The 23325-nt window shown below is 42.6% G+C and overlaps 1 protein-coding gene across 2 annotated transcripts in view; it reads right to left on the bottom strand.

Moving 5' to 3' along the window:
- The window catches only part of IL17REL (interleukin 17 receptor E like), a 71900-nt gene that overhangs the window by 18627 nt on the left and 29948 nt on the right, over nt 1-23325 (bottom strand). For both annotated transcript variants that reach the window (XM_054988755.1, XM_054988756.1), the window contains exons 5-12: nt 19497-19611; nt 15818-15862; nt 12004-12143; nt 9999-10070; nt 8208-8262; nt 4750-4913; nt 3514-3558; nt 918-975 (exon numbers count right to left, since the gene is read on the bottom strand). In XM_054988755.1, coding sequence (XP_054844730.1) covers nt 918-975; nt 3514-3558; nt 4750-4913; nt 8208-8262; nt 9999-10070; nt 12004-12143; nt 15818-15862; nt 19497-19611 — 694 coding nt within the window. The remainder of the gene's footprint in view (nt 1-917; nt 976-3513; nt 3559-4749; nt 4914-8207; nt 8263-9998; nt 10071-12003; nt 12144-15817; nt 15863-19496; nt 19612-23325) is intronic.

Raw genomic sequence — 23325 nt, 5'->3', positions numbered from 1 at the left:
ACACACACACACACACACACACACACACAAGACATGCAGGTACTTCTACTGCTTCTTCCATTGTAAGAGGTAGTAACGAAAATCAATTGTGTTTCCAATTGAATGGTTCTTAAAATATATTATTAGAAGAACCCTGAGATATGATAGGGTATGGGCTAGTGTGGTGACACCTTGTCTCCAGACCTAGAAACTAGAGACTTAAATTCCACACCCTATATGCTTCTTTTGTTTTTTTCTTCTTAAGCTTTTATTCTTATAATTGAGGCTTTGGGGACCTCTTAGTCTTCTCATCTTTAAAGAGGGCAATGGACTCTGAGCACCACCCAGCATTTACTTGTCCTATTACGAAGGGATTATGGGCTTGAAGGAACCACACAGTAGGCTTAAAGAAAACAACTAAGAAAAGGTCTATTTCAGTGGTGTGTGTTGTATCTTTGTTTTCCTTTTCTCCAGCCCTCTCAGGATTATGGTAACAAAGTTTGTAGAATGCTGGGGTCTGAGAGAACATAACAGCTACAAAGCAGGTTTCTTGTTTGACTGATACAGACTTATAACATTTATTTACGTTATTTATTTACATGGAACAGAAAGGCATGTAACTGTTTTTGACAGGAACAGCACCGAAACCCTACGTTTCTTCGAAATACCTTTTCTTGCCCAGCAAGCAGTCCTCCTAACTCTTCTTCCACCAAAATCCAACAACCCCCAACTCTATCAGTTGGCCAGCAGTTGAACTGCTGTGAAACGTCTCCCCACCCCCAACATACTAATCCACCATTTGAAACTGAGGCTCCTGGAGAGCAGAACTTGAAACCAACCATCACAGCTAGGCAGTTCGTTGTGCTATAGTTGCTGAAAATACAATCAATCCATTATTCATGTAGGGAGAAATTTTAGAACCATAATAAATGTTTTACCTTGGGAATATCCATGAGCGAACGGACATCTAACCCAAGAGCCATCCTTCATTGTAAACTGAAATTGTTTTTTTTAAAGTGATTAGTTGCATGAATTCTCTTTAATAACAACAACAACAACAACAACAACAACAACTTTCAATTTATACACCTCCCTTCAGAACAACTTAACATCCACTCAGAGCGGTTTACAAAGTATATGATTTTTTATATGGTGAGCAGGTGTTTTATTAGACGGCTGTGTTAAATTATTGTGATTTTATCTCTGTATATTTTATGCACTGTTGTGACCCACCCTGAGCTCACTTGCAGGGATTAATAATATTAATATTAACAACAACAACAACAACAACAACAACATCCCCACAACAATTACCCTGTGAGGTGGGTGGGGCTGAGAGAGCTCTGAGAAGCTGTGACTGACCCAAGGTCACCCAGCTGGCTTCAAGTGGAGGAGTGAAGAATCAAACCTGGTTCTTCAGATTAGAGTCCTAGCGCTCTTAACCACGAGTCTGACACCAAACTGGCTTCAAACCACTACACCAAACTGGTTCAAGCCAGTTGAATTAGTTAAGACTATCTCTGCAAACTTAAGTTGTCCTGAAGGGCGGTATATAAATGTTGTTGTTGTCATACCCTCCCCAAACTGCATTGGAAGAGAAACTTCCCCCCCCCCTCGGTTTACTTATATTTCCTCTCTGGGATCTTGGCTGTTACTCTATTCCTTTACTGCCAAAGGGAAATATTTTTAAAAGCTTAACTTTTAACTTGACGTCTCACTGCAATCCTCCCGGAATTTTTATTTCTATGCCTTGTTTGGGGGCTCATGCAAGTCCCGCACCAAATTAATAAAATACACTTTTCTTTGGGCAAGGGTTGAATGACAGATGACTGCATTATTACTCATAAAAGTCCCCGACGGAGGAATCAAAATAGATCTAAACAGGAACTGAACCACAGTATCTTGAGCCCCGAGCCAGAACTCAAACTGGCACTGGGCAGATCTTCCTGGCAAGCTAGCTAATTCAGATAGAATAATAAAACATTCATAAGCCTGATGCTTTCTGAACTGCTCATCAAACTGTCTGTCAGCACCTTACTAATTATCATCACCCTTGTTGTCCAGCAGAGACACAGAGATGACAGAGAAGGCAAAAGAAGGATTCCCATAGCTTGCCTTGAAATGGGGCCAGCACCCCAGTGGGCGGGTGGGGTTGTTACACTTTACTGAGGTCACCCATGCTGCAAGTCCATTAGTGCAATAGACACTACTTTGTATCATTTGATAAATCAAATAGAATATTTCCCCCACAATTTATGAGATTATATAATAAGGGCGGGGGTTAATTCGTTTTGCCAATTGGATGCAATTGTAAATACTGCACAGAGGGTCAAACATAGTATTTGGGAAATCCATTGCAAACACTGCTGTGAAATTTGGTCCAATAAAGCATTAAATAGGGCGTTTCCAGCATTCTTTTCTCTATTATTTCAGAGTTCTGATGTAGATATTCAGGGCAGCCTGAGAACTAAGCAGAACTGTGTTTTTGAGGAAACGGTCCAATTTCTCAGGAAGTTTCCCTGCCCTAGCTTGTTCTTGTAGAGCTTTTGCACCTGACCATTTTCATTTTCACTTATTTCCAAGATTTCTATACCACCTTACTAGGTCCACAAGGTGGCTCATGAGAACACATGCAAACAATAGCATATAAAACAGAATCCATTAAAATATGACAGTAAAATCATGAAGAGATTATAAGGAGGGGAAAGGAACCGTGTCATATAAGTCTCTACCAGACCAAAGGAATTACCAGACAAAGGAATATGACAATGGCGGCAAGGATTTTATATGCTCAGCTCTGGAAGACGCAAGAAATACCATCCATAGAAAATTGGATACAAAAATTGCTGTACATGGCAGAATTGGGTAAACTAACGAGGAAGCTAAGAGAACAGAATTCAGAAGAATTTTTTAATGTCTGGGGAAAATTGAAACAGTATTTAGAGAAGAAATGGGACGTGAAGGGGGGGCTAGATAATTATTAATTGAATAACTAGAGAGGAGATGTTGATCTTTACAAAAAATATAGATAAGTTAGAAATGTAATTTATGGTTTAGAAATGTATTTTAATATAGAAAGCATTTAAAGAAGGTAATTAAGGGTATAAGAATTAATTATAGAAGTTAAATAGAGAAATTAGATGTAGAGGTGGACAGCGGGTTGGAAAACTGTTGGAAGTCTAAGATAAGGGGGGGAGAAAGGGTGAGGGAATAAGAAAACAAGGGGATTAATGGAAAATCTGTATTTTTTTGCTGTCTTTTATTACTCACCTAATTAAAAAGAAAAAAAAATTAAGGAATTACTCTTCGGACTTACACGAGGACAGAACCTTTTCTTCTTCCCTTTCCCAGCAGTACAGCAAATTAGCAGTGATAAGAAAGAAAAGAGAAGAAGAGAGAAGTGCTTTTTGTACCATCTGTGTACCCCTCCCCTCTGAAAAAGACCATAATCTTCACTCAGGATATAATACTTTTAGTAAGCGCAGTGCAATCCAATTCAATGGATTGGGTTAATTAAAAAAAAGTAGTGTGTACCTTCATGCAAAGTTTCTCATGTGCATCCACACGGGAATATTTTACCTAAATGAAAACAGAGTGGTCGGATAGTTAGCTACTGCAGCCTCTGAAAAGACAAACATTTATCCCACAAGCTTTTAAAGATGTAGCTTTTAAAGACCTTCAAAAGATGGCTTATTGATTTAAAGTTGTATACACTTATTCCCTGAGCAGAAACTGAACTCGGCCAATGGGAAACTTAACTTGGTGTACGCCAAGCATAGACACCATGGAACAATTCTGTGTATAATTATCACATGAGATTCTCCATACGGAAATGGCATACTAATTCTATGGAGGAACTATGTAATAGAAATGGAGGGGGAGCAGGAGAACTCACAAGGTGTATTTCTTTTTCCCCCAGCCCTCCTTCCCACACTCATCTCCACTTTTCCTTCCCATGACAGCTCCTGTAGTATCTCATCTTTTTCTGTTATATCCTGGATTTTTAGGTCACCTTTTCATTCCTCCTTCTTTTCCCAGCAACCCCTGCAACATCTTTTTTCGTGCTTCCTTCCCTCCCTCCCTTTCATCTTTTGCTATTTTCAGTCACCCCACACGCACTGGCTGAAAGCCAACCCACACGAGGCAAATTACACGGGGGTGCTCAAGTGAAGAGAGATGTAATGTTAGCAGGGAAGCATAGTTTGAATTTCACTGCTCTACAGAGCAGCAAAGATCACTCTTCAGAGGGTTTGTTAATTTCCTCTTTGCCCCCCTGAAGGACCTGTCAATTATAAACAAACCCTCTGAGGAACATCTTTGCTGGCTTTCATGAAATTAACAAACCCTCTGAGGAGCAATCTAGCCCGCTGTCTAGAGAGGTGAAATTAACAAACCTTTGAGGAACGATCTAGCCAGTTCTGTAAAGAGAGGTGAAATTCAAACTACGCTTCCCGGCTAACATTGCGTCTCCCTTCACTTGAGCGTCCTCATGTAATTCGTCTCATGTGGTTTAGCTCTGAGGCATGGTAACCTCACCAATGTTGCTGGGATTGCTTAGCAATCTTTCAAATGGCTGCTATGATCTCATGACATCGTTTTGCAAGATCTCAGATGGAGTTCTATATTTTTAGTTGCCATGTCTACAGTGGAAGGGGGCAAAGTTAACCCTCAGTGATAAAAATGACAGCAGTGGTAATGGCACCTGCAGTGAACAGTAACCTCAGCACAAACAGTATCCATCGGTCCACAGACATATTTATCATCACTTACTTTCTCAGAAGCTGTTTTTGAAGAGTTTGGCAGATCAATACATTGATCATTTGTCTTCATCAGCTCACAAAGACTGACACTGACATGAATGGGACAGGCAGCTTCCCAAGTCAGCGTTTGGGTGATAGGATTATAAATAAAGTTATCCCATAGGGCCTCGATATCTAAAAGCAACACATGAAGAAAATGAGGAAAACATAAACCACAACATATTCATCCTGTACTGGAGATACTGATGGGAATTCATTTTTTCTCAAAGACTAAATAATTGCCTATCCATGGATGGGTTCAGGAAAGGTAGTGTTTCCAATATGTCCTTACTGGCCATTGAGCACAAGAAGTGATTTTTCAGGAGTATGAAACTACTGAAGGTTAACTGTAGTAGATAGAGTCAACATTCTAATGTTAAGGACAGAGATAATTCACCAAGTAGTTTGCTGCCAGCTTCTGCCATGCACTACTGAAGAGGAAATGGAACAGGGCACCCTTATTAGAGGGTGCCAGGAGGAGGCAGAGGTGGCATCAGGGCTGATAAAGCCACGCAGCTACTGCCTACTTATTAATGCTCATGCTCAGTATCTGTAGAATCAATGCTTAACACAGCCCAGAGATAACATTATATGGCTGCTGCTTTCAGGGGCTGATTCCGCACACATTGGATAATGCACTTTCAATGCACTTTATCAATCGTTTGAGGTGGATTTTTTGTTCTGCACAAAAAAAAAAAACGGTTTCAAATGATCTATAAAGAGGATTGGAAGTGCATTATCCAATGTGTGCGGAATATTAGTGAGTAGAGTGTTACCAGCCAAGGAGGATAGAACAATAAGAACCTAGAGAAAGGATTGAGATGTGTCCTGAGAGTCTTTTTTAAAACTGTTGTTTCTGTAGTATTGTACTATTGGGTGTGACATTGTAAGTCACTTTGAGTCCTGCTTGGCATGAGAAAGTTGGAGCAGAAGCATTTTCAAATAAGACAAAATAAAATAAGTACTGTACAGTACATCACTGGAGCCACACACACCTGTACAGCACTGCAATAGTAGTTCTAGTGCCTCCTATACCACTCTGGTAAGGCTACCTTATATTTGCCCTTCATCAGTTATATGCAGTGTTAGAAACTGGTAGTCCTTCACAAAAACTGCTGCATGAGCCATCCCCGGGTATGCAGGTGTGGAGAATAATGAACATGAGGTTATGGGATGTTCTGCATTCTTTTTCAAGCTGAAGTTCTGACAAATGGATGCCATAGAACTTACATGATTTTTTTAGGGCATCCTAATACAGAGTCTCTCTACAAGAGATATCTGACACATGAAGAACTTGTGTCGGGGAGATGCAATGTTAGCGGGGAAATGTAGTTTAAAAAGACAGAGCCAGTGGCACAGCAAAGGATTTGCTATACACTGGAGCTGTATGAAGGGGCTGTGAAATGCCAGAAGGGAAACTTCAGCCCATTATAACCTCTCCAGGCCAAAGCCTGGCTCTGGAAGGCAGACCAGCCCATTTCCATTCCTCCCTGCCCTCTGGTTGCAATCCCACACATTTTTAGATTGGAGAGGTGAAAATGACAGAGCCTTCAGGGAGGCGAAGACAAAATTAACAAACCCTCTGCAGAGCGATCTCCACTGGCTCTGTCTTTTTAAACTACGCTTCCCAGCTAACATTGCATCTCCCTATATTTGATAAACACACACCAAGGCGTCTCATGTAGAGAGACTCTAAATGTTCAAGAAGAACTACTCCTCTATGGCAAGCTCCTGTCTGGTAGAACTCCACACCCCTGACATGATTACTACTTAACATTTTATAATGCCAACAGGCTTTGTAAGAATCTATAGCCTAAGCAGAATCCATGTACCCACAACAAAGCAAGCCAATTATTTCATATGGGGTCTCCTGGTTGCTCATAGATGCTAATCCAAACTGAGTTCCCTCCAAAGAGTGCACGTTGTTCTCCCTTTACAGGCATAAAGAAACACAGCACCAGAAGATAAGAAAGTGTCTGTTACACACAAAATTAATTCAGACTTCTGAGAGTACTTTATAAATATAAAAAAAGCTGAAAAGAGCAACCCTCAGAGGCAATGGTTTCTAAATAAGTATCCTGCCATTCTCTTTGTGAAAATATATACCAAAGGGGGCTTTAATTCATTCTGCTAATTGGATGCAATTGTAAATACTGCACAGAGGGTCAAACATTGGGTATTTGGGAAATCCATTGCAAACACTGCTGTGAAATTTGGTTCAATAAAGTATTAAATATGGCATTTCCAGCATTCTTTTTTTTATTATTTCAGAGCTCTGGTGTAGATATTCAGGGCAGCCTGAGAACAAAGCAAACCGTGTTTTTGAGAAAATGGTCCCATTTCACAGGAAGTTCTCCTGCTTTAGCTTGTTCTTGTGGAACCTTCACACCTGACCATTTTCATTCTTTACTTATTTACAAGATTTCTGTTCCATCTTTCCACCTTACTAGGTCCACAAAATGGCTCAGGAGATAATATACAATCATATAAAACACAATCCATTGAAATATGAAAGTAAAATCACAAAGACAGGATCTGGTTTTTTGAGTGGTTCTCTGGATTGGGCTCACCAGATGAAATCTGGGAAAACATCCTTACTTGCTTAAAATCATTTAAAGAGAGGACAAAACGACACGTGCCAAGTGTGACTAGAACCTAGAGGCATCATTTGGGCCTAAAAAAAGAAGCTCTAGCATGACTTGATTTGGATCTGAGCTTCAGTGTTAGTGCAGAAAGTGTTAACTCTTTCCTTCCACGTCATTTCCCTGATCAAAATTGCCCCCATTGCTTTTTCATCACTAGAAGGGGGGTGCTACTGGCATAAAATAGATACCCAGGGGGCTTCTCCCCCAGAAGCTGAAAGCAGCATGGTAGGGGCATTTTCTGATCAGGGAAATGGCACAAGGGGAAGACTTCATTCACCTTTCCCCAGAAGTTGTGGCTCTCATTCGTATTGCCCCCTCCACAGTTTCTTTTTAATGCAAAATTACAGGTCTAGAATTCCAGTAATGGAAGTCTGGACCTTAAGCACTCAGGGGAAGGCTGAAAACCCACTTTAGAAGTCCTGAGATTTGGTCCTGACTGAGAAAGCATATCTCATCTTAGTGGTAAGTCGCCCTGCAACATAGCTGCCATCAGGGCTTTTTTTCAGCCAGAATGTGGTGGAACAGAGTTCCAGCACCTCTTGAAAATGGTCACATGGCCGGTGGCCCCGCCCCCTGATCTCCAGACAGAGGGGAGTTTAGATTGCCCTCCACACCACGCGGCGATTTAAACTTTTAAAAACTTCCCCCTTGTTCCAGCTGACCCAAAGTGACATCATTGGCGGTCCTGAGTTCCACCACCTCTTTTCCCAGAAAAAAAGCCCTGGCAGCCATTCAGAAATAGTACTGCAAGTATTCAAAAGTACAGGAAACACAATTCACTTACTATTTTTAAAAGGACACATCTGCATTCGCCGTGCATCTGGAATCGCCGGCCAGGCCTACAATCCAATTATTTTTCCCCGTTAGTTAAAGCAATCCGTTCCAAATCTGTTTCCATGTCATCTTCATACGTGCTGTTTCTATGCTCACTCATCACTCACAGTACAATCCTAAACAGAGTTATACATTTCTAAGTCCAGTGAAGTAACTCAACTTAGGATAGCACTGTAAATGCCGGGACAGTGGAAGCAGTCTCTATAGGATGAGTTTATTGCAGAAGAAAGAGCTCTGGTGAGACTTAAATGTCTGAATAATACTGTGTGTATTTACAAAAATGCAGGGTGAATGGATGCTTTAAAAAGGTGGAAAAGCAAAAACCCAGACTGGAAAAGAAAGTGTCGATGTAGGTGTGGGTAAAATCACAGACACTCTATGTAAGCTGTAAACTAGAACTGTGATTTCTATTTTTAGGGTTTTAATTTTCTCTAGTCTTTCTTCAAGAAGTACCTTTTTCATTGTATAGGAAAATAGCTTTAACAGCTGGACTAAAGCTACCTTGACTCTTCTTCTAAAAACCAAGAAGGTGTTTGTTGGTATACGGTGCAGATAGAAATGTATTGGAATCTTTAATGTCAAGTCAGACATTTCATAGACTATAAAGCACAGGAACTGCTGAATAGATAACCAGGTGAGAGATAAATGAAGGTACTTTCTGTGACATGTAGAACTGTCGTCCTTTGTGCTTTTTTTATATGAATACCATGTTGGTCATTTTATATAAAATGTATGGAAATAAATGTTTTACACATGAATTTTTTAAAAAAATCCAAAAAAAGAAAAGAAAAGAAAATGTCAAAGTCATGTTACTCCACTCTGGTTCGGAACCAGCTCTTTACAGGCAAAAGTGCTTTTTCATTACCATCCTAATCTATAGATTCCATGCAGAGGAGGGAGGTAATTTCAGTCTCTTCCAAGGCAAGCTATACACTTCTTCAATAATTGTTAAATAAACTATCCCCTCAAAAAAGTGCTCTTCATCCATCGTTAACTACCTAAAAGCCTAAAACCCATCACTTCACTTCGAATAACAGGCACAGTACATCTGATCAGACGGTTGTTTCCCTCTGGCACACACATACTTCTGGAGAAAAAGGAGGGATTATTTTGACCCTCCACTGTAAAACTTTCTATCACATCCTTCACTGTTCCTGGACATCTCTCAAATCCCAAGGGTTGTAGAGTTGTTGTTGTTTTTTTGGGGGGGGGGGAGCTACTGATTCCACTCATACATCATTATATTGAACCCAATCATTTTAATACTATACCTTTCCCTTTTTCTGCAGGAACACCCACAATGTTTGAAAATTACTTTTCGAAACAAGCTGATATTTACATAAAGCCAGGGTTTACTTTCCAAAATAGTGATCCTGGGCTCTGGAAGGTTAAATTACTTTTCAAAACAAGCTGATATTTACATAAAGCCAGGGTTTACTTTCTAAAATAGAGATTCTGGGCTCTGTAAGGTTTGCTCTGATCTCAGAAATGCTTCCCCTAAATCCTAGTTCAGTGGCATTCTCTGAGGAATTCTCCTCACACAATCTAAGATTTACACTAGCAATGAAAATAGAACTGTCATTCGACACAATTTTGGAAAGGTTTCTACCAAACATATTGTTTGTTTGATGCCTATTTTGGGATTTCGTTCTCTCAGAAAAATAATAATTCCCATTTAATGAGGAACTACATTTTTTTAACCCAGATTACATGTCATGAAAACCAGGCCAAAAATATTTACCTCAATGCACAGGCAAGGCAACATCTGGGTAAACGGCAAAGAAATTGATTTCACCAAGTCATTCGTTTGAATCTGAAATTGTAAAACAGCAGCAGGAAGTCAAGTATTTCTGGTTTTTAGACATCTCTATCTATCTTGTGTCTACAAACAATTCCCACATCTCAAAACTAGGTCAAGATTCAGGACGTGCACCCAAAAAAATTGGTGATCCAGATCTAGGTTTTAAGGATACCCCCCAAAATTGGTATTCCTGTAAATCTTTGTCAGAATATGTAATCCGGTTAGCGAATCCCGAATTTAGGTAAAAAGGTAAAGGTAGTCCCCTGTGCAAGCACTGAGTCATTACTGAGCCATGAAGGGACGTCGCATCACAATGTTTTCTTGGCAGACTTTTTACAGGGTGGTTTGTCATTGCCTTCCCCAGTCATCTACACTTTACCTCCAGGACCTCGGAAGGATGGAAGGCTGAGTCAACCTTGAGCCGGTTACCTGAACCTGGCTTCCACCAGGATCGAACTCAGGTTGTGAGCAGAACTTGGGCTGCAGTACTGCAGCTTACCACTCTGTGCCACGGGGCAGAGTGGTAGGCCATTATTCCCTATGGGGAAAACTATCCGGGAGGCTGGACAGGCATTTTTCAATAAAACTCCACCAAATTTGCAGGGAATCTATTCCTTCCTGTCCACAAAAGACTCCCCAAGTTCCAGGAAGATTGGACCCTGTGATCTAATTCTACGGGCCCTTGAACAAGCTGTCCACAGCCATTCTCCATTGTTTCCTGTGGGTAAAAAAATTCCACAACTTTCCAGGCAATGAGAAACCTTAAGCAAAGGCAACCCCTGGCCAAAAGCTAGTCCAAATGCCCATCCCACTCCCAAAAAATCCCAGCAGAACCAAATTATTGGAAAGGAACCTATGTCAAACCACAGAATCCTCTCAGAAGCACGGAGGTGGTGAGGATCAATGGCGCCTGGAAGTTTAAAAGACAGCCAGCAGCAGCTGGCAGGGCTCTTTTGGAACCCAGGTGCAGGGAGAGGGGCAGCATGGGAATCCACTCTCCTTGCTGCTTAATGCCCCTGCTTGCCTCGCTCCACTTGGACGCAGAGCTTGGCTCCACTTTGCGCTGAGCCAAACCTCCAGCCCCATAGTTGGCATCTCTGCTGCTCCTCACAGTTGCTGTTCAGACACCCTCACTGCCTTCCTCATCCTCCACAGCCAGAAGCCATGGCCACCAACCACACTCACTCACTGCTCTTGGCTCATCTCCTTCCTTGCCTGGAAGGAAGGAAGTAGCAACACCTCTGCAGTGGCAGCCAAAGGAGGAGGAAGAAATGAGGGGGAGAGAGGCAGAGGAGGTGGCAGGGTATCAGGAGTGCCTTTCATGCCTTCCCCTCCCTCTCTCCCCTCTGTTGAGGCTGCCTGCTTTTTGGAGCTCGCGCAGGGGTGGAGGGATAGCATGGGAATCTTCTCTCCCTGCTGACTCCTGTCCCCTGCCAGCCTCGTGCCACTCCCTTGCTGTGGTATGGAGCTTGGCTGCAGCTGAATAATCTGGTCTGTCAAAGACCGACTTCCCAGATCCAAACCAGGATTCTCAAAAGTGAACCAGCATAGCCAGATTATGCAAGATTGGTATAAATCTAGCTATTTAGCAGGTCCAAGAACCCTGGATCGCATACCTCTAGTCAAGAAGATATGGGCTATTTTCCCTGTGCTCCTCTGGGCCCCAAAGTGGGCCATTTGGGGAGTGCCCTCCTTTTGGGGTGGCGTGATGACTTCTTGGAAGTGACATCATTACTCTGCCCCAGGAGTGTGCCCCGGGAGGCCCATTCCCACACCTTTCTCCCCATCAGCCAGGTGAGTGGTAGTGGGGGACAGAGGATGGGAGCGGGGAATCCCCTGCTTTCACTAGGGGATTGGTAACCCTAATGCCAAGCCATGGGATGAAGACCACTGTCTTGGTTCAATTTCTTCTGTGAACCGTTTTAAGTATATAGTAAGCACTTACCAAGGCAACCGATCCCACATCCTCACACACAAACCACTGGTGGCATAAACGGACATAATAACCAGTGCTTTGGGCCACATCGGATATATTCAGCAATATGGTTTGTCTTGCTCTATCCACTTCGTAAGTCAATTTTCCAGCTGAAATTATTTGTTCAAAACGAACATCACAATTAAAAAGATTCCCACTTGCATTTTGTATACTTGTGTCAAAGTTGTCCAATATTATTAAAAGCCTGGAATTCCAAACCCAATGAGAATATAAATTGCATTTGATTTTCATCCGTATTAAGATCCCTGAATTACCATGTTCCTATTTTATATACAATGTCCGTAAGATTACAATTGATGCCTGTTTCATAAAGCCTTTTCAATAAGAGGTCGGTGGAATCTTGAAACTTCGAGGTTCCTTTTTTCCATATAATTTGTTGGTTCATATGCTTCAAGAAAACGGGTGAAACACATTTGCTAGAAGCTCAAAAAAGGGAATTGGATTGTGGAATGACTACAGGATGAAAATATGGGCATTCTTCACACCTCGATGAGTTGGAATCCATGGATCCATTCAGCTAGTGGAGGAGCTTTCCTCCAGTACAAGGAGTCAGACTGAACGTCAAGGGAAGAGGAAAGCAACAGATTTGTAGGATCCAATCTAGTGTACCTCTGCATGGTCGCTAGCTCTTGTCTTAGTGCCCCTCCTTATCTATTTCTCACCCATTTCCACACAACACTAGTTTTTACTTCTGCTTTCAAGAACACATGTTCCTAAAACCAAACACCATTCATTTAGCAATAAACCTTGATCTGTATTTACACAGTGGGGGGTTAATTATTTTGAGTTTTATGACCAACAATAAGGCTATAATACCCCTGATCTTACTTAAGATTACATACAGTGGCTGTCAAGATTAGCTACCTACGCTCATCTTTCCAGCCTGTGTCTTTACTTGGCCAGCAGGTCAAACACCCACCCATTCCTAACCCCCTCCCCATCCATGCAGTGGAGGAGACTCATTCATGTTTGAAATTGCTCACCAGAGACTTTGCTACTCTTGTTGCATCCATATGGTCCTTCTCCCAATCCTCTTAAACCATGATGTGATTCCCAATGACCAAACTCTTACCTGTTTCATAGCATCTTAGGGTCAGAAGAGACCCTCCAAATCATTCTCCAATTCCAAGGCAAGTTCTACCATAAATATACCACATCTAGATTAATCCACAAAATCTAACAAGGTGAATAACTCCAAAGGTCCCTACTATGTGATACTACTGGGTATTTAAAGTCTTCTAATCTGTGCCTTCACAGGCAGAAGAAAAGAATAAGTGATTTTAGGAAAAGCTTCTGCCAATCACACACACAAACACAGATTATCTAAGGTAAACATGTAATGCTTTTGGAGGGACCATGAGTCAGTGATAGAGCACCTGCTTTGCATACAGATTAAAGAAGTTCTCAGGTTCAACCCCAGCATTTCCAGTTAGAAGGATCAGGGAGTAGGTGACATGAAAGACGTCTACTGTAAACCCTGGACAGCCACTGCCAGTCAGAGTAGACAATACGGATGTCAATAGATCAATAGTCTGACTCAGTATAAGGCATCTTCATATGTTCATGGGCAACTGTATGATTAGTCACATGACCAAAAGGCGCCAAAGAAATCTAGCTTTTAATCATGGTTGGGACCCAAGAGGAACCTGGGATAGGACAGGCAACTGTTTGGCCTCAGTGCTGAATGAAACGCAACATCTACTTGTGAAGAAGGTGTGGCTGCAAATAAAAAAGGGAGGAAAAAATTAAGGGTTTTATTAGCCACAGAGGGAGCTGCACTCAGAGATGAGTGACAAGCAGTGACTCCTTCTGCTCTTCAGAGAGGCAGCAGCACCACACCAGATGATGGCTACCTTATATTCCCACCTTGTGGTCTGAGTACATTGGAGAGCAACGTTGCAGGCCTGTGGACAGAGCCTGCTGGCATACCCTGCAGTGGGGCTCCGTTTGAGGATGTTGCTATTTCAGATCTCGTAAAAGTCCTGGAGAGTAAACCAGCCTGCTTTTTTGGTACCAAACAAAATAGTCTGGTAGGCTAATATCTGACATGTGCTCAGGGTTGCCTATCCTGATTGAGTCTGCCGTTCACAGATCCCAAACATTTCAGGCAGAAACACCCATAAGGTTTTTTAAAATGCTTCCTTGAACACAGAATGTAATGACAGAAGTGGCCTTTGAAACGATGATTCTAAGCCATTTTTTCCATTGATTTAAATAAAAAGTGTGTCAATATGTGGAAGTGAGAGGGAAACTACATGAGATGCCTGGGCGACTGTCGGTCCTGTAAGGTTCCCTGGGTAGTGTAGTCTTACAAAGAACAGCTGCTCGATGTGATTCTTTGCCAGGAAAAGAGCAATGGGAGGGATTCTGTCTCTCTCTCTCTCTTGCAAAAAGCCTTGGCTTGGGTTTTCCTCTTAGAGCTCAGAGGCAGGGGTGGGTGGGACATAACAGGAGGCAGGAAATCCAGGGTGGCTTTTTGCAAGAAAGAGACAGAATCCACGATGTGATTCCCTGGCAGGGAAAAAAGTGGTGGCAGGCATTCTCTCTCTCTCTCTCTCTCTCTCTCTCTCTCTCTCTCTCTCTCTCTCTCTCTCTCTCGCAAAAAGCCACCCTGGATTTCCTGCCTCCTGTTATGTCCCATCCACCCCCACCCCTGAGCTCTCAGAGGAAAACCTGAGCCAAGGCTTTTAGAAAGAGAGACAGAATCCCTCCCATCACTCTTCTCCTGGTGGAGAATCACATCGAGCAGCTGTTCTTTGTAAGACTACACTATCCAGGGAACCTTTAGGGACCCAACACGTGAAGAACACGTATCTAGCATCACGTGTAGTTTGCCTCTGTATCAATATGTGGAAAATGAAGAAGTAGACTTACAGTAAGAATCCTAAAATTGTAGGCTGAATAGTGGAACTAGTATGCAGCGAGTTGTGCCTTTGTAACACACATCAATCACAATGATGACTAGATTCCTAGAGTGGGAAGGGGCCTTATAAGCCTTTATCTAGCCCCTGCTCAATGCATAGGGTTGCCTGCCAGCAGCCAGCAGAAATCCGGGAATGGGGACATGGGCGGGTGCCACCAGGTGACCCGTCTTAGATTTATTACCCCATTAGTTGATCTGATCCCCAGTCCTTTAATTACTAATAAAGCAAGGCTACACTGGTTTTCATCTGATAAAAATGTCATGATTGCCTGTCATGTTGCTAAATTCTGTGCTTTAATTCTTAAACTACGCAAATTGTCTTTTAAAAGCTCTTAAGCTGACTTTTTAAATCTTTAATTGTATTTTCCCTTTGTGTGATTTGTACGCTGGTTTTTTGACCATAATAGATGATGATGATGATGATGATGATGATGATGATGATGATGATGATGATGATGATGATGATGATGATGATGATGACGATGATGATGATGATGACAACGACCATGTTATATCCCTTCCAGAGAAAACCCAGAAGTGATTCAATTTTTAATTCTTTTCTGGCTGCTGGAGTGCTGGCAGGCAATAGGATTTGGAGGTAGGAAATCTCCCATACCAAGTGGAAAAATGGCAAACCTATCAATGCCAGACATCCAAAGCTAGAACATTCCTGACAAAATAGCTGTCTAGCCTCTGCTTAAAGCCTTCCAGTCATTTTGCAAAAATCCACCATTTCTGATTTACCAAAGCATGTATCTATCACAGACTATCTGAAATGAGATTCAATGGCAATATTTTAAAAGCATTATATGCAATTTATACTCCTGGACCTCAGCTTACCAAAGCAGTTTGGAATATTTGTTCCCACATCACTGTTTCTGCAATCTGCAAAATATAAAACAGATTTTTTTTCAGATAACAGTTCTTTTCTTGGGACACCTGTTGTCTATCCTCTTGAAGCTTGGCTTACAGATTTGCTGTGAAGCCTGTAACAGAACTCCTTGGTAGAGGCAGAATATAATATAAACGGGATAGCCTTCTTTTCACCAGATAGGATGCAAATGTGGGAAGAATTTAAGATGTAATAGAAACCTCTGCAGAATGAATAAGAGAAAACCAAGAAAGCTGTTTTTCCCCACTCTTTATGTTGTTTGTCATAACCTTTGAGGGACCAGGGACTGTCCCTGGTCCCTCAAAGGTTATTTGAAGGACTGTCTTAGAAATCCACTACCAATCAGAATAGACAATAGCAGGTTATAAGCGGTTTGAGTCCTACTGTGTGGGCGGAAAGTGGGGTGAACTATTTCAAAAAGAAATAAAAACACACAGCTTTCTAGTGTTTTCTGCCTTGGTGAAACCTCTCTTTTGTTTCTACATTTCTTGAAGTAAGCTAGAAACAATTTTGTTTCTTTTAAAACTGTGCTTCCTGAATAGCCAGTTTACAATTTATTTGTGTATATTTATCATACAGTGAAATATGGAATAATCTAACATTCAGCTGAAGGGCTTTTAAAATATGTCTGTGATTTATATTTAAGGTAGAGTATACAGCTGTAAACAATAGCCATAAAGAGTTTCTCCTCGTTCGTAAAATGAGGGAAACTGAGCTGAAAATGCACTGTGAGCCAGCATCTTTATCTGGCCAGCCACCATGCAGATTGCCACCGCTGTGGTACAAATGTGAAACTATCATCCAGATCATCAAAGCATGGTGTTTGCTTCAACACAAAGCAAGGTAAGTTTGAATTCCCATCACTTTTCTTTTCAAAAATCACAACATCCCTGAGCAAATTTGCATGTGAAAATTTACTTGGCCTTTTCTGGATTCATGATTGTTAGGCCTCAGTTCATCATTTTTGAGTATCTAGGCTCCCAAAGTACTAAAAATAACCAATAGTATTGATACTAATTGAAGGCATAGAAGATTGTGACAGTAGAAACTATTTGACCCTTATACCAGGAGATCTATGATAAAGTTTAAGTGGTGAGAGAAACAACTGGTAGGAGATGCTTGCTTGCTAGGCTCAGAGCAATATGAAGAACGTAGAGTACCTTGTATCGCTGGTATTTGTTAATATTAAATTACAGAATGTTGTATATACACCCAGAAATCTTGTGGTAATACGCAGGAATGTTCTTTTCTTGGTGTAACAAAAGTTGGAACAACTAACCAACAAAGTCAAAATAAGAGCAAGTTGGAAACGATCCTTCATCGAGAACCAAGTAACACCATTTTACTATTTCTGGCTCCACAGATACAGACTAGCAGTGTGCGGAATAACTCTAAACAGCTTTAATATGAACAGCAACCAAAATGTTTTGTACAGCAGTCTTGAGAACAAACTCAAGTCATGTGATCTCAGGGCACATCCACAAATTATCAATTCCTTAACACGGTAAAATACAAGGGAATACCTCTAAATTTTAAACTCTATCATTTAATTCTAAAATTACCTTAATTCATTCCTTCAATATATGTCCTAATAGTGAGCTAGAATTCAAAGGGGGGAGAGTTTTTAATTCTTAGTAACTTTGTATAGGGCAGTGATACTCAGTGACTCAGTTTCCACCAGTGGCGTCTTCACTAATTTGGTATACTTTCTATGTTCCATGAAAGTGGAACATAGGTCATTGCCTGGTAGGGCTTGCAGCAGGCAGGTGGTTCCCAATTTAAAACAGTTGCTGCTGGAAGAACTGGAGGATGAGTAAGCTGTGAGCCACCCTGAGCTGAGGACCTCATTCCAGGAATGAAAGAAAATGATAACAACATAGTAAGAAGATTCAATTTTTGTACCGCCCTTCAGGACAACTTAATACCCACTCAGATCAGTTTACAAAGTGTGTTATTATTATCCTCACGACCAGGGGCCATTTCGTAGAAAAACAGCTGCAGGAACTCATTAGCATAACTCATTAGCATAACTCATTAGCATATGCCACACCCCTTGATATCACTGGAAGTGTGTCATTGGCATAACTGGTTTGCATATGCCACACCCCCTGACACCACCTATCCTGGCTGTTTTGGCCCAAATCCAAGCCACAATGGGCCCAAAATGGCCGAAAATCAGGTGGGCGGGGCCACCTGACATGTGACCTCTTTGGAAAACTACCAGAACTGAGTTCCTGTGCATTCCCCCTCAAAATGAGCCCTGCTCACGATAATCACCCTATGAGGTGGATGGGGCTGAGAGCTCTGATAGAGCTGAGACTGACCCAAGGTCACCCAGCTGGCTTCAAGCAGAGAAGTGTGTAATCAAACCCAGTTCTCCAGATTAGAGTCCTGCTGCTCTTAACCACTGTATGCTCCAATATCCCTTTTACTACGGCCTCTGTGCTCTCATCTCAACAACTGCCAGGAGGAGAGAAAGCTGACTGCAGAGAAAAGAGAGTAAAAACACCACAGCAGCCCTCCTAGGAAAAAAAATCAAACTGGCCATAGTGGGGTGAGTGGTAGTGGTGGTTTCACTAGCTTTCTACATAGCTACATGATCCTCCTCCAGGCAGTGTGGCAATCTCACTCTCTTGCCTGATGTGTTGTCCCTCTTGCTGATGTGAGAGCAGGAGGCTTGTGCATCTGGAGTGAAGGGAAGGGCCTCCCCCTCACAAGCCTCATTCAAGTTCAGCACTGGAGAGAGAAAAGAAGCAACTAATATGCCTGGATACTTGGCGGAGGGGCTATTTTTGACTTTACACTAGAAACAGACCATATTTTTGTGTGACAATTAATATCTTACTACATTGTGAGTTTGGTGGGGGAGCACGTGTGTTTCTTTTGGTCAGGAAGAAAATTGATTCATGCGAAATGTGGTGCTGGAGGAGAGTTTTGCAGATATCATGGATGGCCAAAAAGACAAGTAAGTGGGTACAAGATCAAATCAAACCTGAATTCTCCCTAGAAGCAAAAATGATAAAACTGAGGCGATCGTTCTTTGGTCACATCATGAGAAGACAAGATTCTCTGGAAAAGTCAATAATGCTAGGAAAAGTGGGAGGCAGTAGGAAAAGAGGAAGACCTAAAATGAGATGGCTGGACTCAATAAAGAAAGCCACATCCTCCAATTTGCAGGATCTGAGCAGGTCTGCTGATGATAGGATGTTTTGGAGGACTTTCATTCATAGGGTCACCATGGGTCGGAGGCAACTTGACGACACATAACACACAAATAGCAAACGTGGATCTCCATGAGTTGTAGAGTGAGGCCAATTCCGCACGGCTTACCTGAAGCCAGAACGTTGTAGAACATGCTGGGAAAAAATGCGGAAGATCGTGTTTTCTTGCGTGAGTTTTGCGATGTCGCGCAAAACTCGCACGAGAAAACACGATCTTCCGCATTTTTTCTGGCATGTTCCGGAACGTCCCGGCTTCAGGTAAGCCATGCGGAATCAGCCTGAGTACCACTGGGTTAGGGTTACAGATCTAATATAGGGAATGTGCCAATTTCCTGACCATGTGAATCTTCCTTTCAGCATTAATGTCCCACTCAAGACAATCGCTCTTCTCAATATAAATTCCTACCTTCAACGTAATACTCTTGATTCAGTTGGACTCCACAGTAATTTGGGATTGTTCTCATGGTCACGTAGACCTGCTGCCCTGCACTGACTTCAAAGCAATTAAACTGTATTTTCACCTGTTGGGAATAAACAAAAATTAGGTGAATTCCAAACCACGCAAGACAATTACGAAAAGAGAACAAGATTAGACAATGATTCTAAGGAGTTCTAACTGATTGCTTTGTTCAAACTTGTAAAAAGCTATATGCTTATTGCACGTCGTAATTTTGAATAATTAAAGATATACAAAGATAAGAGCATACTGGCAGATTTTTCCACGAGGAAGTTCCTAACAGTGTATCATTTATTTCTCTAATCAAAATATTGGTTGACTGCTTTCTCCACAGCAATATTCCATGGTTTCTGAGTGTTTTCTGTGTCAAGAAATGCAGAGGTAAAAGGCTAAGAATGAAGGGAGGGAAACTGGTGGACAATATCTTGCCAACTGCATGACATTATTATTGAAGTAATTTATTACCCCACTTTTTTCCCTGGCAGGGATGCAAAGTGCCTCATAAAAGTACCTAATTGAAATAAACAACAATTTAAACAAGCAAAATCCAATTAATAAACAAAGAAAACAAATTCCATAAAAGCATATCTTGAATTCAGAAGCTTGATCATTCAGTGGCAACAGGCTGAAACCTTGGGTTAAGAGTCCAGGGCCAAAGCTCTCCCCGTGCCCCTGCTTTATATCTTAGACGGGAAGGATACAGCTGAGATGTCAGCCATTTTCAGCCCCTTTTTACCATTTTGGGCCCAATTTCGGCCCTGAATGGGCAGGATTGGATCCAAAACAGCCAGGATAGGTGATGTCAGGGGGTGTGGCATATGCAAATTGCCATGCTAATGACACATTTCTGGTGATGTCAAGTGGGAGAGGAAGGCACGAGAACAGGCCTCCCAGCCACGGTCCCGTGGTGGCACAACATAATTGTGCCACCCTGAGAGCACTCCTGCACTTTGGCACAGGGCAATATGCATCTATTTCCACATAGACAAAACAAGCAGAAGGCTGCTTCTCTATGTATATTACCTTGCTACGTCTGCAGATATCTAGCCGCAAACGAGCATGATTCTCAAAAGCAATGTAAGCATCTAAAGAAGAAACTTTTCATCAGGCCACCCAAAGCAGTTTTACCCTTCTAATTCCACTGAAGTCAATTGGCTTAGAAAGGTGTTGTTCTGTGCAGGATCACACTGATACTCACTTTGTATAAGAATAAGCACCAATTAATTATCTTGTCAGATCAATGTTTCAAAAAACTGGAAAATTTTGAAACTGTCACTGCAGAAATAAGATCACTCTGTGATGTTCTGTGGAATTGTGAAGTTTGGCTGGAAGGGACATAATCACTTTCTCACGGATTGTCGTTTTTTTAAAAGGAAATATTTTTAAATGAAGGCATCTGGGAACACTGGCATGAAACAGTCTCAGCCCACACACACACACGTAGTCATGATGGTGCTTTCATAATATTGATGCAAATATCAGTTGCATCATCTTTCAGCAGGCAGACATAACAATTAAAACCAAACGCCTTCGCCTTTTTGATCAGTGCAGAGGATCGTACCTAAATGATTTCAGTCTCGCTTTCTGTGTGCAACCACGTACACATTCAGGGATTACTGTTCAATGATCAATGGCAGCTAGCCAAGATGCAGACACTGCCTGCTGTCGCCAAATACGAGACTGTTTCAGGCAGGAGCGGTGCCAGGGTTTCCACTCCAGCCTGTGTTATGATGTCACGTGTGACATCATCACGGGCATGTGCACAAGCCTGTGCATGTTCTGGTGGTGTGTCCTGGTGGTGGCGGCAACACAGGGCAGGAGGACTGGGAGGCTGCAGCTCTGTGGTGCCCACTCCCGCCCCCAGCGCCTCCTCCGGTGCCCCCTCCAGCACCCTGCGCTCTGAGGCGACCGCCTACCTGGCCTCAATGGGCACACCAGCCCTGGTTTCAGGAACAGACTGGAAAGTGAAAATGACTCTGGAGCAAACTGAGCTAAGCAGTACCTGAGGCCGTACAAGCCAGTGCTGCAGGAGCCATTCAACTCAGAGTCCCCTACAATGAGCATCGGCTCACCCATGCTTTTCGCCTGCACACTGACACAGTATGGGAAGGGCAACTGGTGAGTTGACATCAATTACCATGGCCAGTGAGTGCTGAGATACCAGGGCTCCCTTCCCTTCCCTTCCCTTCCCTTCCCTTCCCTTCCCTTCCCTTCCCTTCCCTTCCCTTCCCTTCCCTTCCCTTCCCTTCCCTTCCCTTCCCTTCCCTTCCCTTCCCTTCCCTTCCTTTCCTTAGAAGCTCATTGATTCACCCCTGAGAAATTTCCCTGCAAGTTATATGGCCAGGCCATCCCTAAGTTCCTTCCAGGCAACCCAGTATGTTCCTTTTTCCTTTATGCTGACAGATCTGTTTCCAAACAGGTTGATAGTAACAGCACTGGGGTCAGCTCGGGTGAGACAACAGGCAAACCTGCTGGGGGAGGAGTTGAGGGAAAGAAGTTGTAAATGAGAAGGGTTAAGTATCCCTTCCCTCTAACTCTGCCCTCCACATTTTCAAGTAAGTATTCTGAGTCCAGGGGCAGTTTCAAGATAGTTCATCGCCCCATGCAAGATGCAACCATTGCTTCCTCTCATACCACCACCAGCTGTGTCTGAGCTTAGCTGGCTAAGTTTGGAGCTGTCCAACAACAATACGGATCAATAGGTGATGTCTATCACCTTTCAAGGTAGCAGAATTCACATCATGCCATTGTTTATAAAATATGGACTAAGCGTCTGCTTCCCTTTTTGTTACAGGAATTGAGGCCCAGGTATGAGCAGAGGTGCAAGCAATTTGGTGCAACCCAAAGGGCAAAATCTAAAGGGAGGGTGGCCCTTGGTTCTTACCCCATAGCACTCTGCCTGTGGTCTTGAGTCACAGGTAGAGATGGGCACGAACAGCAATACGAACCAAAAAAAAAGCCACAAACAGCCCAATCTGCTGTTCGCGAACAAGCTGTTCGCGAGGCCCCATTCTAAACAAACAGGTGGTCATTGCAAGCCTCCTTCACTGCTGTTTATCTTGCTGTTCGTCAAGCCAGACAGTCTGGCATCTGCAATCAATTCCCTTTGCAACTTAGGCAGGGATTGTCAGAACTCTGTCTGAACTCCTGCTGTTGCCCTGGAAATTCCAATCTAAGCCCAGTTTAGCTTGATAGGCAGGTCTTCCTTTCAAGTGTGGAGCTCCAAATTTGTTACAAGAAAGCAAAGACCATGGGTGGGGGGGGGGTGCTCCCAGCTCTGGCTAGTCTTTGCAGACAGTGGAGAAGGAGAGAGGCAGCTGCTGTTGGCATTTTGATAGAGAGACAGGGAGAGTGCATTGGAGCTTGAATTTTCTTTGTGTGTGGTGGGATATGGATCTACCCCTTCAAGTTCCAGGGCTGCTGCCAGGCTCCGAGGCCAAGCTATTATTTATTATTGGTACCTTTCCTGCTGCCTGCTCAGGTAAGGTTTCTGGGAGTGGTGCGGTAGGGATCTTGACTTGGATGATGGCTGGAGGAGAGCCTGCTGGCCCCCGCGAACAGTCAACCATGAACATGTTTGTGAACAGGGCCATGTTCGTGGTTGTTTGTGAGTCCCTGTTTGTGGATGGCAACAAACAACGAACATCATGTTCATTGTTGTTTTTTTCTGTTTGTGCCCATCTCTAGTCACAGGCAGTTATCCAGTTATCCAGGTTACATAGTACAGGCTGTAATCCTAAGAACATTTTCCTGGAAGTAAGCCCCATTTGATAAAATG

Source organism: Eublepharis macularius, chromosome 9, assembly GCF_028583425.1.
Source record: "Eublepharis macularius isolate TG4126 chromosome 9, MPM_Emac_v1.0, whole genome shotgun sequence".
NCBI lineage: Eukaryota > Metazoa > Chordata > Lepidosauria > Squamata > Eublepharidae > Eublepharis > Eublepharis macularius.
Note: the sequence above shows the minus strand (reverse complement) of the source record. Positions and strands in the feature narration are given on the sequence as shown.